The sequence below is a fragment of the Parasteatoda tepidariorum genome, chromosome 9 (assembly GCF_982258835.1).
Source record: "Parasteatoda tepidariorum strain Cologne lab strain chromosome 9, Ptep-v5.0, whole genome shotgun sequence".
NCBI lineage: Eukaryota > Metazoa > Arthropoda > Arachnida > Araneae > Theridiidae > Parasteatoda > Parasteatoda tepidariorum.
Genome location: NC_141763.1, coordinates 84,329,608 through 84,348,057, shown reverse-complemented (window position 1 = coordinate 84,348,057; position 18,450 = coordinate 84,329,608). Strand labels below are relative to the sequence as shown.

General features: G+C 31.4%; 1 protein-coding gene across 5 annotated transcripts in view; it reads right to left on the bottom strand.

The window, feature by feature from the left end:
- The window catches only part of LOC107443791 (vitellogenin receptor), a 36,314-nt gene continuing 17,864 nt past the window's right edge, over positions 1–18,450 (bottom strand). For all 5 annotated transcript variants that reach the window (XM_087152272.1, XM_087152274.1, XM_087152273.1 and 2 more), the window contains 6 exons: positions 16,418–16,935; positions 14,224–14,447; positions 8,812–9,024; positions 5,434–5,630; positions 1,832–2,103; positions 1–102 (listed from right to left, as the gene is read on the bottom strand). In XM_087152272.1, coding sequence (XP_087008398.1) covers positions 70–102; positions 1,832–2,103; positions 5,434–5,630; positions 8,812–9,024; positions 14,224–14,447; positions 16,418–16,935 — 1,457 coding nt within the window. In that variant the 3' untranslated portion in view covers positions 1–69. The remainder of the gene's footprint in view (positions 103–1,831; positions 2,104–5,433; positions 5,631–8,811; positions 9,025–14,223; positions 14,448–16,417; positions 16,936–18,450) is intronic.

The following is an 18,450-nucleotide window of genomic DNA, read 5'->3' as shown; positions in this document are numbered from 1 at the left end:
TGCAAATATATAAAAGTTTAATGAGAAAAAGATCAAATTACAGAGGAAAAGCTTAAAACAATTTCAAACTTAAATATAGTCTTCTCTTTTTCCTATTATAACCTAGAAATGAAAAAAAAAGAAACATAAATATGACAATTTTTAAACCTTTTAAGGTTTTTTTTTTTGTTTGAATTTGCATTATGTTCTACCCAATTAAATATAATATTTATAAATTAAATATGTACACAGTTACAAATTTATATACTTACGTATTTATGTTTTCTAAAATTATACTATTTACTTATTTTTTCATGTCATTAATTATATTGGTTACTTAAGAGAATACCTCGTTTTAAAATTTATAATACATTTTTATAAGTTGAAAAATATTAATATTTTTTCCTAAGTGTAGAAAAATCACCTCAGTTCACTGTACATTGTACATTTATTTTTTAAATACTCTGCTGTTTAAAATTAAACCGGTTATTTTAAGAACAACAGCTACTTTTTTCATGCAACATAAGAGTTTATGAAATTGAATACCGATTAACATCTTCAAAACGGGCGACACATATATGCATTTTCAGGGTGGCGACAATCAGGGTAAAGAAGGTCACCAAACAACTTCTTAAGCAGTTTATTTGTGGGTGAGTTTAACTTGTGGGTGAGTTTATTTACCTCTATTTAGTTCAAATAAAAAAAAAATTAGAGTTAATGTAGATTTGAAGAGGAAAGGACCTTTTGTCTAAGCCTTTCCAGACGGGCAATTCACCACTACTATAATGACCGATTTCTCGAATATTTGTCCGATTACTGCTTTTCTCTAAATAAAACTATTAACCATCTGCCCTTCCATATCCCTGAAATTGAAAGTTATGGTTGAAAAGGCTTGGTTGACCGAGGAAGTTGAATCACCGCTCCATGTCTTTCTAATAACTATTGTGACATTTTTTCATTTTTTTCGAGCAAAAGTGGAAAACATAATTTTAAAAAATTCGTTTAACACTTTCCAACTCCAAAACTTATTGAAAATTAAAAGAAAGGGCAAAAGTTTTTTTTTCAGACATAAGAGTAATAAGACATAAAAAGAGAAAGGAAATTTCATTTACCACTTTCCAACTCCAAAACTTATTGAAAATTAAAAGAAAGGGCAAAAGTTTATTTTAGACATAAGAGTAATAAGACATAAAAAGAGAAAGGGTTTCTTAGAAGCAAAAATTTCGTTTTCCACTTTCTAACTCTAAATCTTACTGAAAATTAAAAGAAAGAGTAAAGGTTTTTTTTAGACATAAGAGTAATACGACATAAAAAGAGAAAAGAAATTTCGTTTACCTCTTTCTAACTCCAAAACTTATTGAAAATTAAAAGAAAGGGCAAAGATTTAGTTTTAGACATAAGAGTAATAAGACATAAAAAGAGAATGGTTTTTTTAGACATACAAATTTCGTTTCCCACTTTGTAACTCTAAAACTTATTCAGAACTAAAAGAGAGGACAAAGGTTTTTCTTTTTTAGACACAAGACTTATGAGACATAAAAAGAGAAAGGAAATTTTGTTTTTCTCTTTCCAACTCCAAAACTTATTCAAAATTGAAAGAAAGGGGAAAGGTTTTTCTTTTCTAGACACAAGAGTCAAGAATCAAAGAAATAATAATTCATGTGATATTAGTTTTCCCAAAATTAATTTACACAGCACAAAAAAAATCAACTTAAATCTAAAATAACTTGAAACTTGAATTCTCATTCAATGCATTTTAACGTCAGAATAAATATATTTTTAATGAAATATTGAAAAAAAATTTTCAAAGAAAAATCATGAAGCGGAAAGTTATAATGTTTTACTAGCTTACTGGCAGTAAATGTTTTCCCCAAATGCGTATGACATTCGTTTCTGTCGTAGGGGTAGAAGCAGGTGTAACTTCACTCTCTTTAGCAATTGAAGTTTCGTGGTGTTCATTAGTATCCACGGTACTTGGTGATTCGTGCACTTGGTAAGTATTTGTTGATATCAAAGAACAAGTGGAATTAATGAGTTCGTAGCCATCAGAGCATTTGCAAGATGATCCTGAATGGTTGGGTAGGCATAAATGATGGCATTTATTGTTAGAGCAACGATTTTCACCTATAATAGAAATTAAGATTAGTTATACATTAGAAAATTAATGCTTCTCTAAGAAGAAGAGAGTGCTGTGTCAACATGAAGGCTCTGAAAAAAAAAAAAAGAAATTTTTTGAGGGAAATTTTTATTTTTTCTGGAAGAAGGATCTAAGCTATGGTCTCAGAGTATGTTTGGAGTGGAAAAAACAATCAAGTGCACTTGGTAACACAACGAAGCACCCCAAAAGAACCTCTCACACGACATCATGCTAGAAAAGAGAGGCCAGGATTAGGGTGGAACTTGGTGAATTCGCTTAAAATCAAAGTTCTCCAAGTATACTGTAAAGGTAGTATTCAACCGAGCCGTAGTGGCTCAGGGGATAGAGCAGTTGCCTTCGAATGAGGTCCGCATCCAGCTCGCGTTTATCACAGTGCTGACGTAAAATAATCTCAGTGGTAGACGGATCATAAATCAGAGCCCCTTTGTCGCCTGGCTAACCATGGAAGGTCTTCATGGTTTTCCTCTCCATGTAACCCAAATGTGGGTTAGTTACATCAAAAAGTCCTCCACGAAGGCAAATGTACCTTAATACTTGATCCAGGAGTTTCCTTGTCTTCTGGATTGGGTTCAAAATTACAAGGCTACGGAGTTAAACATTAATAGTTGTAAACTCTAAATTGGGTCGGCTATTCAACGACTGTTATGAAATTAAAAAATCTAGTATTCAAGGTATTTGATTGTCTATTCCTTGAAATATTGAGTTGTCAACTAAGTTGCGAGCAATTTCCATTTTTTTTTAAATTTTTGATGTGTGCAAGGATTACAATTTATCTGCCAGTTCCTTTCTCGTTCGAATTCAAGGCGAATTTTCGCGGGTAAAAGTTGCTTTAAATGCTCCTACTGGAAATCAATTGGACGGTCAGAACAAGGTATGAGTTTGAAATTGACATTTCTATTATTGAACTTGTTAAACCAATCAAATCACGAGCATTTATTTCAGCTATTGCATGCACAGCACATATGATATTAGCAGCTTTTGCTGCCTTAGAAACTTGATTAAAAGCAAAAAGAAGAAGGTGGTGAAAATGATAATTTTTCTCAACTTAAAATTCAATTTTATTGATCTGAATATTTTGAATGAACATAAAGAAACTCGAATATAAAACAAAAACAAAACGTAAATACCAATAAGAACAGGGCATCCGCTTTCAAAAGTCAATTGAAAACCTAGGTAAGTTGACCACCTATCGAAACGACCCTCTATAGTCAAGATCCAAATTCATACTGTATGATAAAAAGGAGAAAAACCTTTGTAATCCAACCACGTGTTTATCTTGTATGTTGATCTCGGAAATAATTTAAATTTCTTACGGAATGATGTTTAATGCTTTTCTAAACTCTTTATTAGTTGACCATTTAAAAAAAAAAGTAAAGAAATTAGTTTGCCTTTATGTTATGGGTATTAAACCTTCATCTAAGTATTGCATTAAAAGCTATCTTTATACCCTATTTTCAAGTTTAGCACTCGGTGAAACTACTAAGGGCTTTTATAAAAAACTATATTTGTAAGTACAAACAAAGTTATTGTTGGAAGGAGTTTTTAACTTTTGAATCTGAATGAAAATTTAATTTTTGAGCATTACTAAAATCTCATTTTTGAAGCTTACTAATTATGTGCTGTGTACGCGCTAAGCAAAATTTTTAAAGTAATGTTAAAAAAAAATAAAATTCCACTTATATTTATTTTGATTTGTAATTTATGATATGTATATAAATATTATGAACAATTTCAAATTCATGAGAGTTATATTATTTGAGAACTGATTAAAAACACAGCATCCCCTTTCTATAAGTTGACCACCATTCAAAGCTGACTACTGAAACATAACATAGAAAATAGTCAATTTATACAGGTTTTACTGAGCAGTATTTATAATAAAAATATTTATATAATATCATGTGTATTTGTAAACTTTTGCGTGTTAAATTTTTTCAGATATACTGAAAGAACAGAGCGTAAATATTAACTAAGTAAAAATAACAAGCAACTTATTAACTTTGAAATTAATTTAATTAAACGTTGCATCTACTCAAATCGTCACTGTTTCGATGTCTTAATTTTGATTGGATGACAAAAATTTTATTTTGATTTAAAAAAGTAAGGTAAATTCGACGTAAAATAATGGATTATATTATATTTAAAGTACTATAAATCAAACGGAATTCGTTAAAAGCGTGAATTAAAAGGTAAATTAATTATTATAATGTGAGTTATACTAGACAAAAAAAGTAAATTGGACTTGAACATGCAAATTAAATTATGCTAAAAAACTTAAACCAAAATATGTATCTTTAATAAATAAGAAAGTTAATTTCTGTTTAAAAAATAAGATGAGAAGAAATTTAAATTGGAAATTTAATAAAATTCTAAAGAAATTGAATAAGAGTTTTGCCTTAGTCAAAAATAGATTGTAGAAACCGGTGCTAAATAGCTAGGAACTAAGGGTCCAGAAAATGATCCCAGTCAAATATTTAAAAAAAAAAGAATGAATTGTTTTCAAAAAAGTATTCAATGCTATCAAATTCAACCCCTGAACCCCACTCCTGGGGGTGAGGTGATTCTTTATTGCAGATTTAGATTATCAAGACAAATATATTCCGATTTAGCTTTGCATTTTACTTAACAGATGGCGTAGTAATTGTAAAACAATTTTTCCTATAAAAATTGCTTTAATGATAGATAATTTTCTGGAGATAATTCGAAGAATACGTTAGATAAAAAAAAATGAAAACAGCAACGTTTAATGTATTGAAAAATAAAATAATAATAATGACCCAAAATTTGATGCATCACCTCCGAGATTCACCCTTGTTGAGGGGATGAAAGAGGGACTCTTGTTTGAAGTCCTTGGATGCATTAGTAAATACTTAACATCAGTTTTTTCATAATTCAAACTGAATCAAATTCTCCTTATTATATAGATAACCTGTATATAATATTAATTTGAATTAGATTCTGAACTTGGTTGAAAAAGTTCTGTTGAAATCAAAAACGAGTACAACTAAAATATTTTCAAAATTAAATGAAATGTAAATTTTTTTTAATCGTGACAATTTGTAACATAATTTGCTATCTAAAGCTTGTCTAAACAGTACTGGAACTTTATTAAAAGCGTGTCTAAGCACGTAAACTGGACATTAACATAACACTTTCATAAGCATTTTCAAGACAGTAAGCATAAACTATTTGTTCATTTACCGTCTTAACTTGTAATGTTTACAAGTCAAGACAGGAAGTAAACGCATGCATAAGCACTCTTAAGAGTTTCAAAACTTTGGGAAATAAGACATTACCTTTAGATTGTTTTGCTTTATGAAATATCATGATGGCATTTGCTTTTACGTTGCTTGAGTGAACTGGAATACAGTCTTCGCCAATGAATTTATCACATCTGTATATTGTATTGTTGTCGTAGTTTGAAAAGAACAAGTAGTCTTCGAAGATTGCCATGCTTAGTGGTTTATATTGCCCCTTTTCCAGCAGAATTTTCCTGCAAATGAAAAGAAACCCGGACATGCATTTAGAATCTAACTATACATGAATTGTTATTCTTCAACCATGACAAACGGAAAAGCGTAGTGGACGATTTAAAATTTTCATGGGTGGGGAAATTTAAAGTGTGTGAAATATGAACGTATTTCTTTAGGTGAGTGTATTGATGAAAGAAATATGCAAAATTAAATTATATTTAAAAAAAATTTCTTTAATGGCGGGCACTTGGGACATTGACCCATTGGCCACAGGAATGCCAGAACTGCTACCCTCTTACCTAGTGGGCACCTGTGGAGCAGCGTCACCCACGTCACACAACCGCAAACCCGTTTATAGGGCGGGTCACATTCACACAAAGAAGAAAGGACATAGAATACAGAGAGAGAAAGAAGCATCCATGCCCTGAGCAGGATTCGAACCCGCGACCATCGGCTCCGCAGTCAGGCACGCTAACCACTCGGCCATCCGGTCGGCAGTAGCCGGAATAAGAATCGATGAAATCGAAGAAAAATTATTATATAATTTTTCAATAATATTTAGCTTATAATTGAAACATTTTTACACGCAATTTTAAAGTTGGCTATCCAAAGATAATTCCATGTAAAAGATGCTTTTAGCAAATATTTATTACTTTATTAAAGAATGGTCGAAAAATTTTAAATTGTAAGGTATATTTTTTTGCATTATTTTAGAGAATGTATGGCAAGAACATGGTAAAACACAAAATTTGAGTGAAATCGATCGAATAATTCCTAAGCCAAAAGTAAAATTAACATTAAGGCATCCAAACTTTGCAGCACTTTCCTGACCGGGGGCCGTATTTCCCAGATTGCTGTACCTCAGATATTTTGAGGGTCAGAAATCTGAATCCATCGAAAAATTTGTATGTTTATTCAGAGAAAGTACGTTTCTGTGTGATTTTAAGTACGTTTCCGTAACTTAAATATCGTCTGTACTTATTAATTAGCATATATGAGGTCATCCCTTTGAACCATTGAGAATGAGTTAAAAGTTATTCAGGGTGCTCCGTTTTATTTGGCTCATCTTTCTCATAACATTCTTTCAAAGATAGACTAAAAATTTTAATGTATGAGCCATTTTTTTGTTGTCTGAACAGTTTCGGAATAATATTAACTGAGCCGGGATAGCCTGGTTGGTAGGACACTGATGTCCAAGAGTTCGTGGGTTCGATCCCCGAAGACTCCTAGTGTAGTAAATGACGACTGATGCACGTTAAATCTGTCGAGTCTCAAAGTCCTCCATGTTTCCATAACAAATCATACCTCTGAGGGTACTGATCAAGGAGTTACCTTGTCTTCTGGATTGGTTCAAAATTACAAGGCTACGTTGTAGAACATTAGTAGTCGTAAACCCAAAATTGGGTTGGCTGTGCAACGACGGTTATAAAACAAAATAATATTAACTGTATATTTTTCAAGATTTTAATATAATGCTAATAAAAATGTAATGCCTTATAGTTACTCTAATTTATAGCTTATAGCTTTTAACCTATTTTTTAGATTACATTAGGAAGTAATGTTGGAAAATATTTTCAATAAACGAATTAAAACAAAATTGAGCATAAATGATGTTTCATAATGGCATTATTTACCATGTCTGGCGTGTCTTTTCCCAAAATTTCAAAAAGTAAAAAATATTTTATCAAAATAGCTGCACAAATACAAATTTTATGCAACAACGAACCAAAAAAGAATTATCATTTTAATTATGAGAATATTTTTTTCTAGAAAAAAAGTTGTTGAAATTGCACAGATACGTTGTCTACATTATTAGAACTATTCAAAATATGGAATGCGAAGGACAGTAGATGAAAAGCAGCATTGAATGATTTTAGCAGAAGAAGACTCAAACCTATGGTCTATCCTTTCCCAATATTTGAAAATATATTCTAATTTGATATTTTGCACTGTGGAGTTTAAGCCAAAATCCCCGACACCAGTTTTTTATTACCCGATTTATTATTATTTGTTCAAGCTTGTTCTTCTGTCCTCTTGTTTCTCTACTTTTCTACTGTAATTTGGTGTTAAGACAATAAAAAAGGTTCTTGTTCATAGAATTAGGGTTAATTCTCAAAAGTGGTAACACTATTATTAAATGTTTTTTTATATTCTTATGCTTGTGGCAAATGGAATATTTTATATCCTCTTTCTGAATATATGCAGATCCGAAGGTGGAGCATATGAAATTTTAATTTTCGATAGTGGAAACTAAAATTAATAAATTTTTGGCTTCTTTATAACAAAGTTGATGCCAGTTTTTAATTTTTTGTAGGGATGGACGAACCCTGAGAATTGTCCATTTTATTTTTATTTACGCTTTATTCAGCTTGTTTTTTTGCTTTCGTCTACATAGCGCAAAGTATACTCTATTGTATTGAGCACAGAGGTTCGTGCTAATTGGAAATGAATGACACCTTACGACTCCAAAAATTTATTAGCAGAATCTTCCATAAAATACAACTATTTCTAGCTCGCAATTACAGCTCAAATAACAGTGTAAAACACACTGTTTACAGCCTCTGACGGTTCAATGAGCTCACAACAGACTTTCAAATCAGAGCACCATTACAGTCAACAAACAGACTAACACTCTCTCACTGATTTGACTTGATATGAGTGGGCATCTGACTCCTTTATCTCTCTAATTTGCCCTTAGGCGACTTTTGCCCTTAGGTGGAGGCTTGATATACGCCTAGAATACTAGTGTAATCTGGTGATGGTATACTCCTGAGTCGAGGATCATCTCAATACTCTCTCAGGGAAGGGCACTCCTATTTATATAGGCTTAGCGACGAAGCCCCGGAATTTACAATACGATTCTCGCGAACTACGTAAGTATTGGTCCTATCGCTTTGAAACTCTAGTTTTCAGAACAATCATTTCATGCCAAAATGGTCACCAAATCTCGCCAAGTCGGCAAAAATGTCATCAAACCAAGTCCTCCGTAAGAAAACATTAGGCGCATAGTTCTAATGTAATTCTTTCTTAATTACTTTAGAACTATAAGACTTTCTTGCAAATTTACTAATTAAACAGTTTATTTAGGATCCGTCTGAGATATTTAGACTCATAAAAAGAATATTTACAAAATTATACGCAAATTAACAATAGAACACTATCTTCCTTTTTGGATTTTAAGTATAATTGGGTTAGACTGACCTTTGACGGCCTTCAAAATCAGCAAATTCAACAACAAAGGTTTTTAAATCTGCCCAGTAAATTCTCTCTGTTACTTCATCGACAGTTACACAGGATGGAAAATACAAATCGTTCGTCACTATTACTACTCTCTCACTTCCATCTAAATCTGCTCTCTCTATTATTCCCCACTGGGACCGTGCAAAAACATTCCATATGCTCCAGAACATTATCCTAAAAACAAAGATATTTATTTAAAAAAAGCTGATTTAAAATTTTTTTAAATGATTGATGAAAGGCGATTAATTAGAAGCATATTACATATACTCCAAAACATTATTCTAACAATAAAAATAGTTATTTAAGCACGCTGATTCAACTAAGCTTTAAACAAAAAAGATTATAATGACGATAAATTAGATGAACTTTCTATATACTCCAAAACAATTTCCTAAACCAAATATAGTTATTGAAAATAGCTGATTCAACAAAGTTTTGAATAAAAGAGGATATAATTATAATTAATTAGAACAGCATTCGATATACTCCAAAACTTTATCTTTAAACAAATATAGTTATTGAAAAACACTGATTTATCAAAGTTTTGAACAAAAAAGGATATAATGACAATTAAGTAAAAGAACATTCTATATACTCCAAAACAATATTCTAAAACAGATATAGTTGTTGAAAAACACTGATTTATCAAAATTTTGAATAAAAAAGGATATAATTACAATTAAGTAGAAGAATATTCTATACTAGGAGGCTTCGCCACCTGCTCGCTGGCGCTCGTCAACCCCCGGAACTGCTTTCGCAGTCCTTTTCGGATTGCTCGCAATCCAATGCTCGCCTTGCTCGCTCATTGGATACGTTCTTAACGTCTAGCTTTTGTATACTTTTTTGAATACTGAAGTTCCGAAAACTTTTCACTGCAGAAAATTCCAAACCTGTACATTTCAATATTAATTTGAAAAAGCTAACAGTTCACATATTTTGCTTAATCACACTATTCTAAATTTCAGTTGTTGAGAAAAGTAACTGTTGTAAGTTTTGTTTTAAAGTCTTTCCCACCAGAGGGCTAAAGTCATGTGTTGTAAAATAATATGAAATAGTAGTCTGCCACTGAACGCCGGAAGTAAAGCATTGGCTTCCATGAAGATAATTTTGTATTTTTAATTCTCTGAAGGGCGCCACCCTAATAATATAGAATTTGTGAAATAAACGTATATATTTTTGATTGTTGATGAAGCCCATCATTTTGTGTTTTCATCAGTGTTCAGAAGCAGAACAACTATAAGTTTTTTATTTTATCACAAAAATATAAAATGTATAAAAAACAAAGAAAAGAGTAAGAAAATGAGTATAGTCATAGAAAAAGTTAAAATTATAATATAGTATTTGTCAGTTAAAATAAAACTTTTTGTTTAAGTCATTGTTAACAATTCAAATTTCTCCGAGGCAACTTTAATTTTGTTCTAAATGTCAGTATTCAGACACACAACAGAAGTTTAATATGAAGTTGTAAAATGCATATATATATATATATATATATATATATATATATATATATATATATATATATATATATATATATATATATATATATATATATATATATATATATATATATATATATATATATATATATATATATATATATATATAAGGATATATAGTTTTGGTGTCAGCAATACAATGCAATTTTTCACAAAAACGATTGCTACCATTATTAAATTCAGTGTCAACAATTCAAATTTTTCTGAGGCAACTCTTAACCTCTAAATATTATTTTTTTTAAGTACCCATTTATGTCAGTATTCAACCACAAAACAACTTGAAGTCCTCAAATTTAGTATGAAGTTGTAAAATGTAATGAAAGAGGGTCATAGCAATAATGTAAGTAGAAGTAAAGTTAGTACTGTAAAATTAAAACAATATTTTTATTCAATGAGCCAAGTTCTTCAAGAAGCAGATGTAGAAGTAGCTGGATAGAAGTTTTTTTTATATAAAACTTTTTATAGAATTTCTTTAAAAGCACAATTGTTAATCTGGGCATTTGGCGATACAACACTTATACAATTGAAGGATTTGTTACGTCAAGCGCTCAGGTATCATAATTTTGATCCAGTTGCGCTTCTATGTCATTTTGATTTATGTTGCTAAGTTAACTTTCAGAAAATTCTATGACTGGCAACAGCATTTATATTTTTTAAGTTGTTTATTTTTATTTCTTTGTTTTGTTTATTTTATTCGTTCTTTTTTTAGCGAAATGTTTTTTAACCTAACAGAATTCTTTGCCGACTGTTATCTGTATATATGAAGAAAATAAAGTAAATTAATTAATTCCTAATTGAGTTTAAATTAAATATTATCATGTTTTTAGGGCATGAATCTGAATTGAACAATCTGATAATGCTCACTCTGGTTATTGTTTTCGTTTTTAAAAGCGCTATATGTTGAGCCACTTCATCTAGATTTGCCATGTGACATTTTTAGCAGCAATCATTGGTCGATTTTCTAACGTTGCCATTCGGGGAGTTGCAATGAGGCTTTTTTTTGGTGCCGTGTATGAGAAATATATACATAGATACTCCAAAGCAATATTCTAAAACAAATATAGTTATTGAAAAACACTGATTTATCAAAGTTTTGAATAAAAAAAGGATAATTTGACGATTAAGTAGAAGAACATTCTATATACTCCAAAACAATATTCTGAAACAGATTTAGTTACTGAAAAACACTGATTTATCAAAGTTTTGAATAAAAAAGGCTATAATGAAGATTAATTAGAAGCACATACCATATACTCCAAAACATTATCCTAAAACAAACATAGTTATAAAAATGCTGATTTAACAAAGTTTTAAATGAAAAAGGGTATAATGATGATTAATTACAAAGGAGAGTAAACTGTAACCGTATTATTGCAACCATTGGTTTCCCATAATTCATTTATTTATTTATTTAATTTTTTTTTACTGGTAGACTTTTATAAACACCACAACATTTCAACTTATGGTTTGCAAAAACTTCATCAATTGATATTTGCTTTCTTGTCATGCAATGGGCTGGATTGATTTTTAATTTCTAGGATTATACGTTTCTCAAGACAGCAGAAATTATTATTAAATTATTTAAAATTATCTTCCTTCTTCATTATTCATAAACATATTAAAATTGATGGCCAAGAGAGTAATTATGAATAAGTTAATCATAAAAGGAACATAAAATTATTCTTAGAACAAACACATTACGTAAAAAAAAGTTTAAAATGCAAGTTGTTGAAAATAAATGTAAAAACCTTAGTCTGGAGAACAATCATCCTTAAGAAGTTTCAAAATTATAGCCTGTTTGCTTTTATAATCGCGATCGCAACGAACTATAGGGGGCGTTGTTGTATGAGATCTTTATAGGTCACATTAGGAAAACATTTATCGGTCATCAGGAAAACATTTATCGGTTATCAAGAAACCATATACAGGTTATCTGGAAAACATTTATATGTTATAATGACAACTTTATAAGTCATAAGGAAAACATTTACTAGTTATTAGGAAAACATTTACTAGTTATTAGGAAAACATTTACTAGTTATTAGGAAAACATTTATAGGTCATTATCAGGAAACCAGTTTACGATACGTATGCTTAACATCGATGGAGCACTAATTCGATAGTTACATGCTAGGAATCAGATTGTCGCAGCAGGGCACATGAGTATTGACATAATTACTGTAGACTCTTTGCATTATGATGCGCGTTAGCTTTAAACGTCCTAGATTAGCTCAGAAAAATTAAGACTCTATAAATCAGCAAGCATTACACTTGCAGTATTGCTAGGTGTTGTTGTTGCCGATCCTTTGCGATCCAGCTCCAGCTGGGTCAAATTCATGACTACGAAAATCCTTGAAAAATCAAGCTCCAAATGTGGTTTCAAGGATAGGCCTCTGAATTCTGGATTTATACAACTTGAAATTAAAGAGAAAATTTGTCATATGTACGTTAGAAGTGTTTAGAGTTCAACTTAGTGGCGTACAATGATATGTCTATCAACTTTCTACGCTTTTTGCGAACATTTCTCCTTGTGGTAGGTAAGTTTATGTTTTAATGCATAATTCTTTGTTTTGTTAATTTATTTTAAAGTTGTTTTCTACACCATTACATGCAAATGATTCAAAAGTGCACATAAAATGTCACTTTGATCCAGATCTCTAGTGGTAAGGCTTTTGAAATATTGGTCAAAAGACCAAAAATTCTGATGGATTCGCATCACTGGCTGTGGTCGGAAAGCGGTAGGTGTCCATTTCGATCTGCCTTGGTAGGGACTGAGGATGCGTGGTATCTGTCCTTTTTAAACTGTTTTACCTTGTAGTGATCGACTTCACACGCAGGTCATCGAGCTACCAAAGCGGGGGAGCTATCAATTCTGCAGAGGATCAAAATTGTGATGGCATGTCCTCTTTTCATCTTCAGGGATGTTTCCTAGATCATCGCCAAATAACGCAGCTCTTGTGCGACGTAAATAAAGTAAATACCTAAATAGAAACTAAAGCGGAAAGATACTTGATATAAAATTTGCTTAGATCAAACAAAAAAAAAAAAGAAAAAAAAAATAGTGCATGGAGTCCCTCCGCGCGGAAGAAGTTAAACTTCGCAACCCACTACGTTAATTGTAGAAGAATCAGCAGTCGTAAAAGGATCACTAGTTCTATTTAACGATTCTTTTTCCTGCTCCGCTCGCTTCCGTGCTCTGTAATCACGGTAATATTGTGCATTTTTCTCTCGTGGACCTCTTGAACCAGTGGAAGTGCTTGTGGTTGCCTCATCGTCTCGTCCTGGAAAATGTATTTGTACTAATAATGTATGTGAATGCGTCATAATGTAATTTCAGAAGAGAAAACCTAACAGTCAATTGATATTCACAAGAGACGTACCTTGACATAACCTTAAATCCGTCGCATTGTCCGTGGGTTTGTTTTCACTCGTTTTTTACAATTGTTATCCACTAAATTTGAAAATAAAAAATACTATCCTATTAAATTATATGTGTATCAAAGCAAACTAAAAAAATATTTATAGAAAAACAATACTTTTATGACTTTTATTATTTTTATGCTAGTGAGAACCAAAACAATATGGAAATAAATGAGGGAAAACTGGATCCTTCCACGTGATTTCCCGGCCAATGTAGCGTTAAACGGTTAACGCAACCTTGTTGGAAGTCGCATAAGAAGTATAATTTCAAAAAAAAAATATGAAAATGGTAATAAAAGACGGCATGTTTAGAGCACTCATAAAATAAGCGCTTGTTTTCAAAACCAGCTAGACATGAAAATTCACCAGCAAATGAGTTTTTATATTAACTATTATTTTATATTATGTTTGAGGTTGAACTATAAAGTAAATGGAAAGACAAATGGTATCTTACCCGTTCTTTGGTGATATATCAAAACCGCTACTGAAATAACCTGCATTTAGTATGGCTGTTGCACAATATTTACCACTTTCGTTGCAGGCAACTATAGACCCATCATCATTGGTATAAAAGAAAGTTCTGGTCAACCAGTCCCACTTCACGGATGTTGGCCGTATGGGGGTCGTTAGCAAGGTGATTCTTTCGTTCGTTATTGGGGCATAACTATTCAAAGTGCTCTGCAAAAAAAAAAAAATGTTTCAAATGCATTTTTAATTTAATATTTTGTGCAAAAGTAAAAAATGTCATTTGATCAATTTTTTTAACTCTATCATGCTTTAAGATTTGTGTTTTTTCATAATTTATCCGAATAAATTGAACTATTCGATCAAAAAAATCTGATTATCAGTTCCAAACCTAATCCAATAAAATTTAGATTATTAAAAGCAGGAAAGCAATAAGGCATATCAAAACTTTTCTAACGGAACGTTCTGCGATGTTCTAAGATAGTTTAACTCGAAAAAAAATCTACATTTTAATGGAAAATTTATTGTATTGTATCTTTGATTGGTTGGTAGTCTGGTCCATGGGTAGTCTACTAGATGGTACCGTGGGTGGTCCACACAGCCTCAGCTACCTGAAAGCAAATGTCCGCATATGAAAAAAAAAAGGTTACCTTTAATATTGCGTCCTTATTTCAGGCAACTGAAATGTGTATGATAGATCTCATTTTTCTAGCAGATACCAAATTTTTCCCCATTGTAGCTATGCAGAACTTGCATATTATTTTTTTGTGATATCTTTATAATGACTTATTGATTAATGCTTTCTTATTATCATATTTTTTATTAAGCAATAAATGCTCGTTAATTCGCCTCTCCAAGTATTAAAAAATGGCTATATTAGAGTTCTCTCTTTTCTTTTCTTTTTTGTCTTTTTATTGTGTAATTTATAGATTTATTCAAAATTTTTCTAACAATTATGAGAACTTAAAAAAAGGACATACATTTATAAAAAAAAATTGCAATACTAATAGAAAAATAATTGCAAATCAAAATAAAAGAACTGAATTTTTAAATAACCAAATTTTTCCTAATAATAATGAATACAAAATTTTAACTAGGCAACTTCATCTCTAAGATTGAGAATTCAACTGCCGAACATGAAACCTAATATAAGATGAGTAATGATAAAACGATGAAAAGATTTCAGTCATCGTTTTCTTTTAAATATAAAAAAGTTCTAAAAGTAGAAACAAAGTAGTCTTTTAATGGAATATATAATAAGGAAATAGTTAATACGAACTTAATTGTCTTTATTTACTTTAATTATGAAGTCGGGGTTCCACTGGAAGAAAATTGATTATTTAGGGTTCCGTAGCAGAAAAAAATGGGAACCGCTGGTCTAGATAGTTCACGAAAATGTAGTTCCAATTTTTTTTGTAGACAAGTTTGGTTATTTAACTAAAGTGAATTTCATTATCATTTATAGCTTTTAATAAGGTACGGAACCTGAACAATTTTTATTTCATAGTATTAATCAACAGGCGATAAGTGCTGTAAATTGAACTAATTTCTATAACAAAAATTAAAATATGCAATTTTGATAATTTTTTCTGAAATTTAATAAATTCATACCATTTGAGGAATTCATAACATTATCGATTTCTCTGAAATTTTATAAATTCGTAACAATAGTAAAATTCATAACATTAGTGGTTTCTCTTAAATTTTATAAATTCATAACATTAATGGAATTCATTACTTTAGCGGTGAAATTCCTTACATTAGTGCATTAGTGGCCGACCCAATTTTGAGTTTATAACTACCAATGCTCAACTCCGCAGCTTTGTAATTTTGAGCCCAACTCAGAAAGATAAGGGAACTCCTGGATCAAATATTGAGCTCAATTCGTCTTAATAGAGCCCTTTTTGATGGAACTAATTTGCAGCGTTACAAGGAGAAGAAAACTACGAAAACCTTTCTCGGTCAGCCCAAGAATAAGGGGATTCTAACCCATTATCCATCTACCACTGAGAATATTTTACGTTAACACTGTTGTCGGTGTAAGCCGGGTACGAAATTCGTAATAAACACCCATCGCTGGTACTCTAACCTGGGTGATCTCATCGGGAGGCTAGAGCTCTATCTCCTGAGTCATATTATCTCTATAATGAATTGCTACTTTTGGAACAGAAAACATTACTTACGAGTTTCCAGTCAGTCCAAAAAAACTTGAATTCCTCTGCATCGTAGTCCAAACCACGCATATCCCCACCTTCATCGCTATAGAACATTGTATGATAGTTAGTGCTCATCTGAAGTCCTCCTATTGAGTCAGATAGCAGATATACTAAAGTCGCTTGACCGCCATTTGGCATGCATTTTCTGCGATCTTGCGTCAAGACGTATGCATCAACGCAGCTGCATTCGACACCACCTATCGTATTGTTGCAAAGCTGGCTGCAGTATCCTGGCATAGAACACTCATTAATGTCTTTACAAGTAACTCCGTCATCCATTAACTCGTAGCCAGAATTGCAAGAACATTTTGATCCAGTCGGAGTTTTACTGCACTTTTGCGAACAATTCCCATTGTTTCTGCATGCCGTATAGCATAGGGGTCCTTCATCCGTTCCATCTGTACAATCAGCATTTCCATCGCAGGTTTTTGTCCACGGAATACATTTACCAGATAAATCGCAAATGAATTCTGTGCATGCTAACCCTGAAAAACATATGAACATTATTACTAAAAAAAAAAAAACTGCATGAATAAAGCACAAATGAAAATACATAAATGTACGTACTATAGTTTCGGTTTTATACACAATAACCTTCATCAAGGTCTAAGCACCAAATGGTAATAGAGCAGTAAAGAGCAGAGTGGTTTAAGCAATAGGGACAGAAGAACAATTTTGAACAAGATCGCCGAATCGATTTAATCTTGACTGCTTCAACTCAGTTTTGTTGTTCATTATTCTCAATGAAAATATTTTAAACGTATTAGTTCAGTTATTTTAGTTTTGATTCCTTTAACCCAGGGGTCGCCAAACTTTTTTGATTATCGACCCCTACATAATTTTTCGAAATCTCCATCGACCCCCGCAAAAGTAATTTTCTGTTAATTAAAATAAAACTCTATTAGATACTGTGTTTGTACATTTATTTTATGATTTTAAACATTTATTAAAGTAATAGTACATTATGTAACAATAGTTTTATGAAAAATATATTAATATTGAAATTTAAATACCTTATTATTAAATAATAAGTAATTATGCATAAGTAGATATAATAAGTAAAGTTACTAAAGATTTACTGCTTCTTGATCAATAAGATGGGTGGGCCTGGTGTTTTTTTGCAAGGTTCGCCATATTGGGTTCAAAATGGGTCAATTTTAATTTTCGTCAAAATTGGTCAATTTTGTAATTTTCGTAAAAAAATACAAAGTGTGCTATAGTTTTGTCGCGGGCTGTACTAATCCATATCATTAATGCTTACCTTCTTTTTTGTGCATTGATAAATAAAATTGATATCTAAACCAAACGAATGGTTTTATCGAAACAATAACTAATTATCCAAAAATATAAAAGTTTTAATAATGACACTGCAAATATTCAACACAGTTTGCAAAGATAGTTGAAACTGCGTATGATATTTGCATTTGTAACGTCAATACTCGTCACACGTGACATTTGGACAAGCGCACATATGCATATGACTTATAAACTGCGCTGAGTTCGTGCCACTGCGCGGTGTTACGTACATACTTGTTTCTCCCCAATAAATATACGTTTATTAATTTATGTTTTATAAAGAAACTGATATTGAGTCAATTATAAAAAAAATTCACAAATTTTACATACTTAATTAGGTATGTGTGATTTGCGTATTGAGAACTGTTTCTTTTTTCAACCCACAATTGACCCTTCCGATTCGGATCGACCCCCATTCGCCCCCCTGTCTCAGATCGACCCCTGCTTTTGTTAAATAGACCCTTGGGGGTCTATATAGACCACTTTGGCGACCTCTGCTTTAACCATTGTGTCATTTCAACCTTTAAATTGATCGACTTATTTTTTAGCATTGACACATAAAGGGTTACTTCTTCCCCTCGTGCTTAGCTTAAAATCACTTGATGAGTATTTTCCACCTGAGAAGGTGACCTCTTTTCAATAGAACTTTTACAGCATCCACTGTGTGTCCTTATTTATTTGAATAATTTCTGGGAGATTTTTAA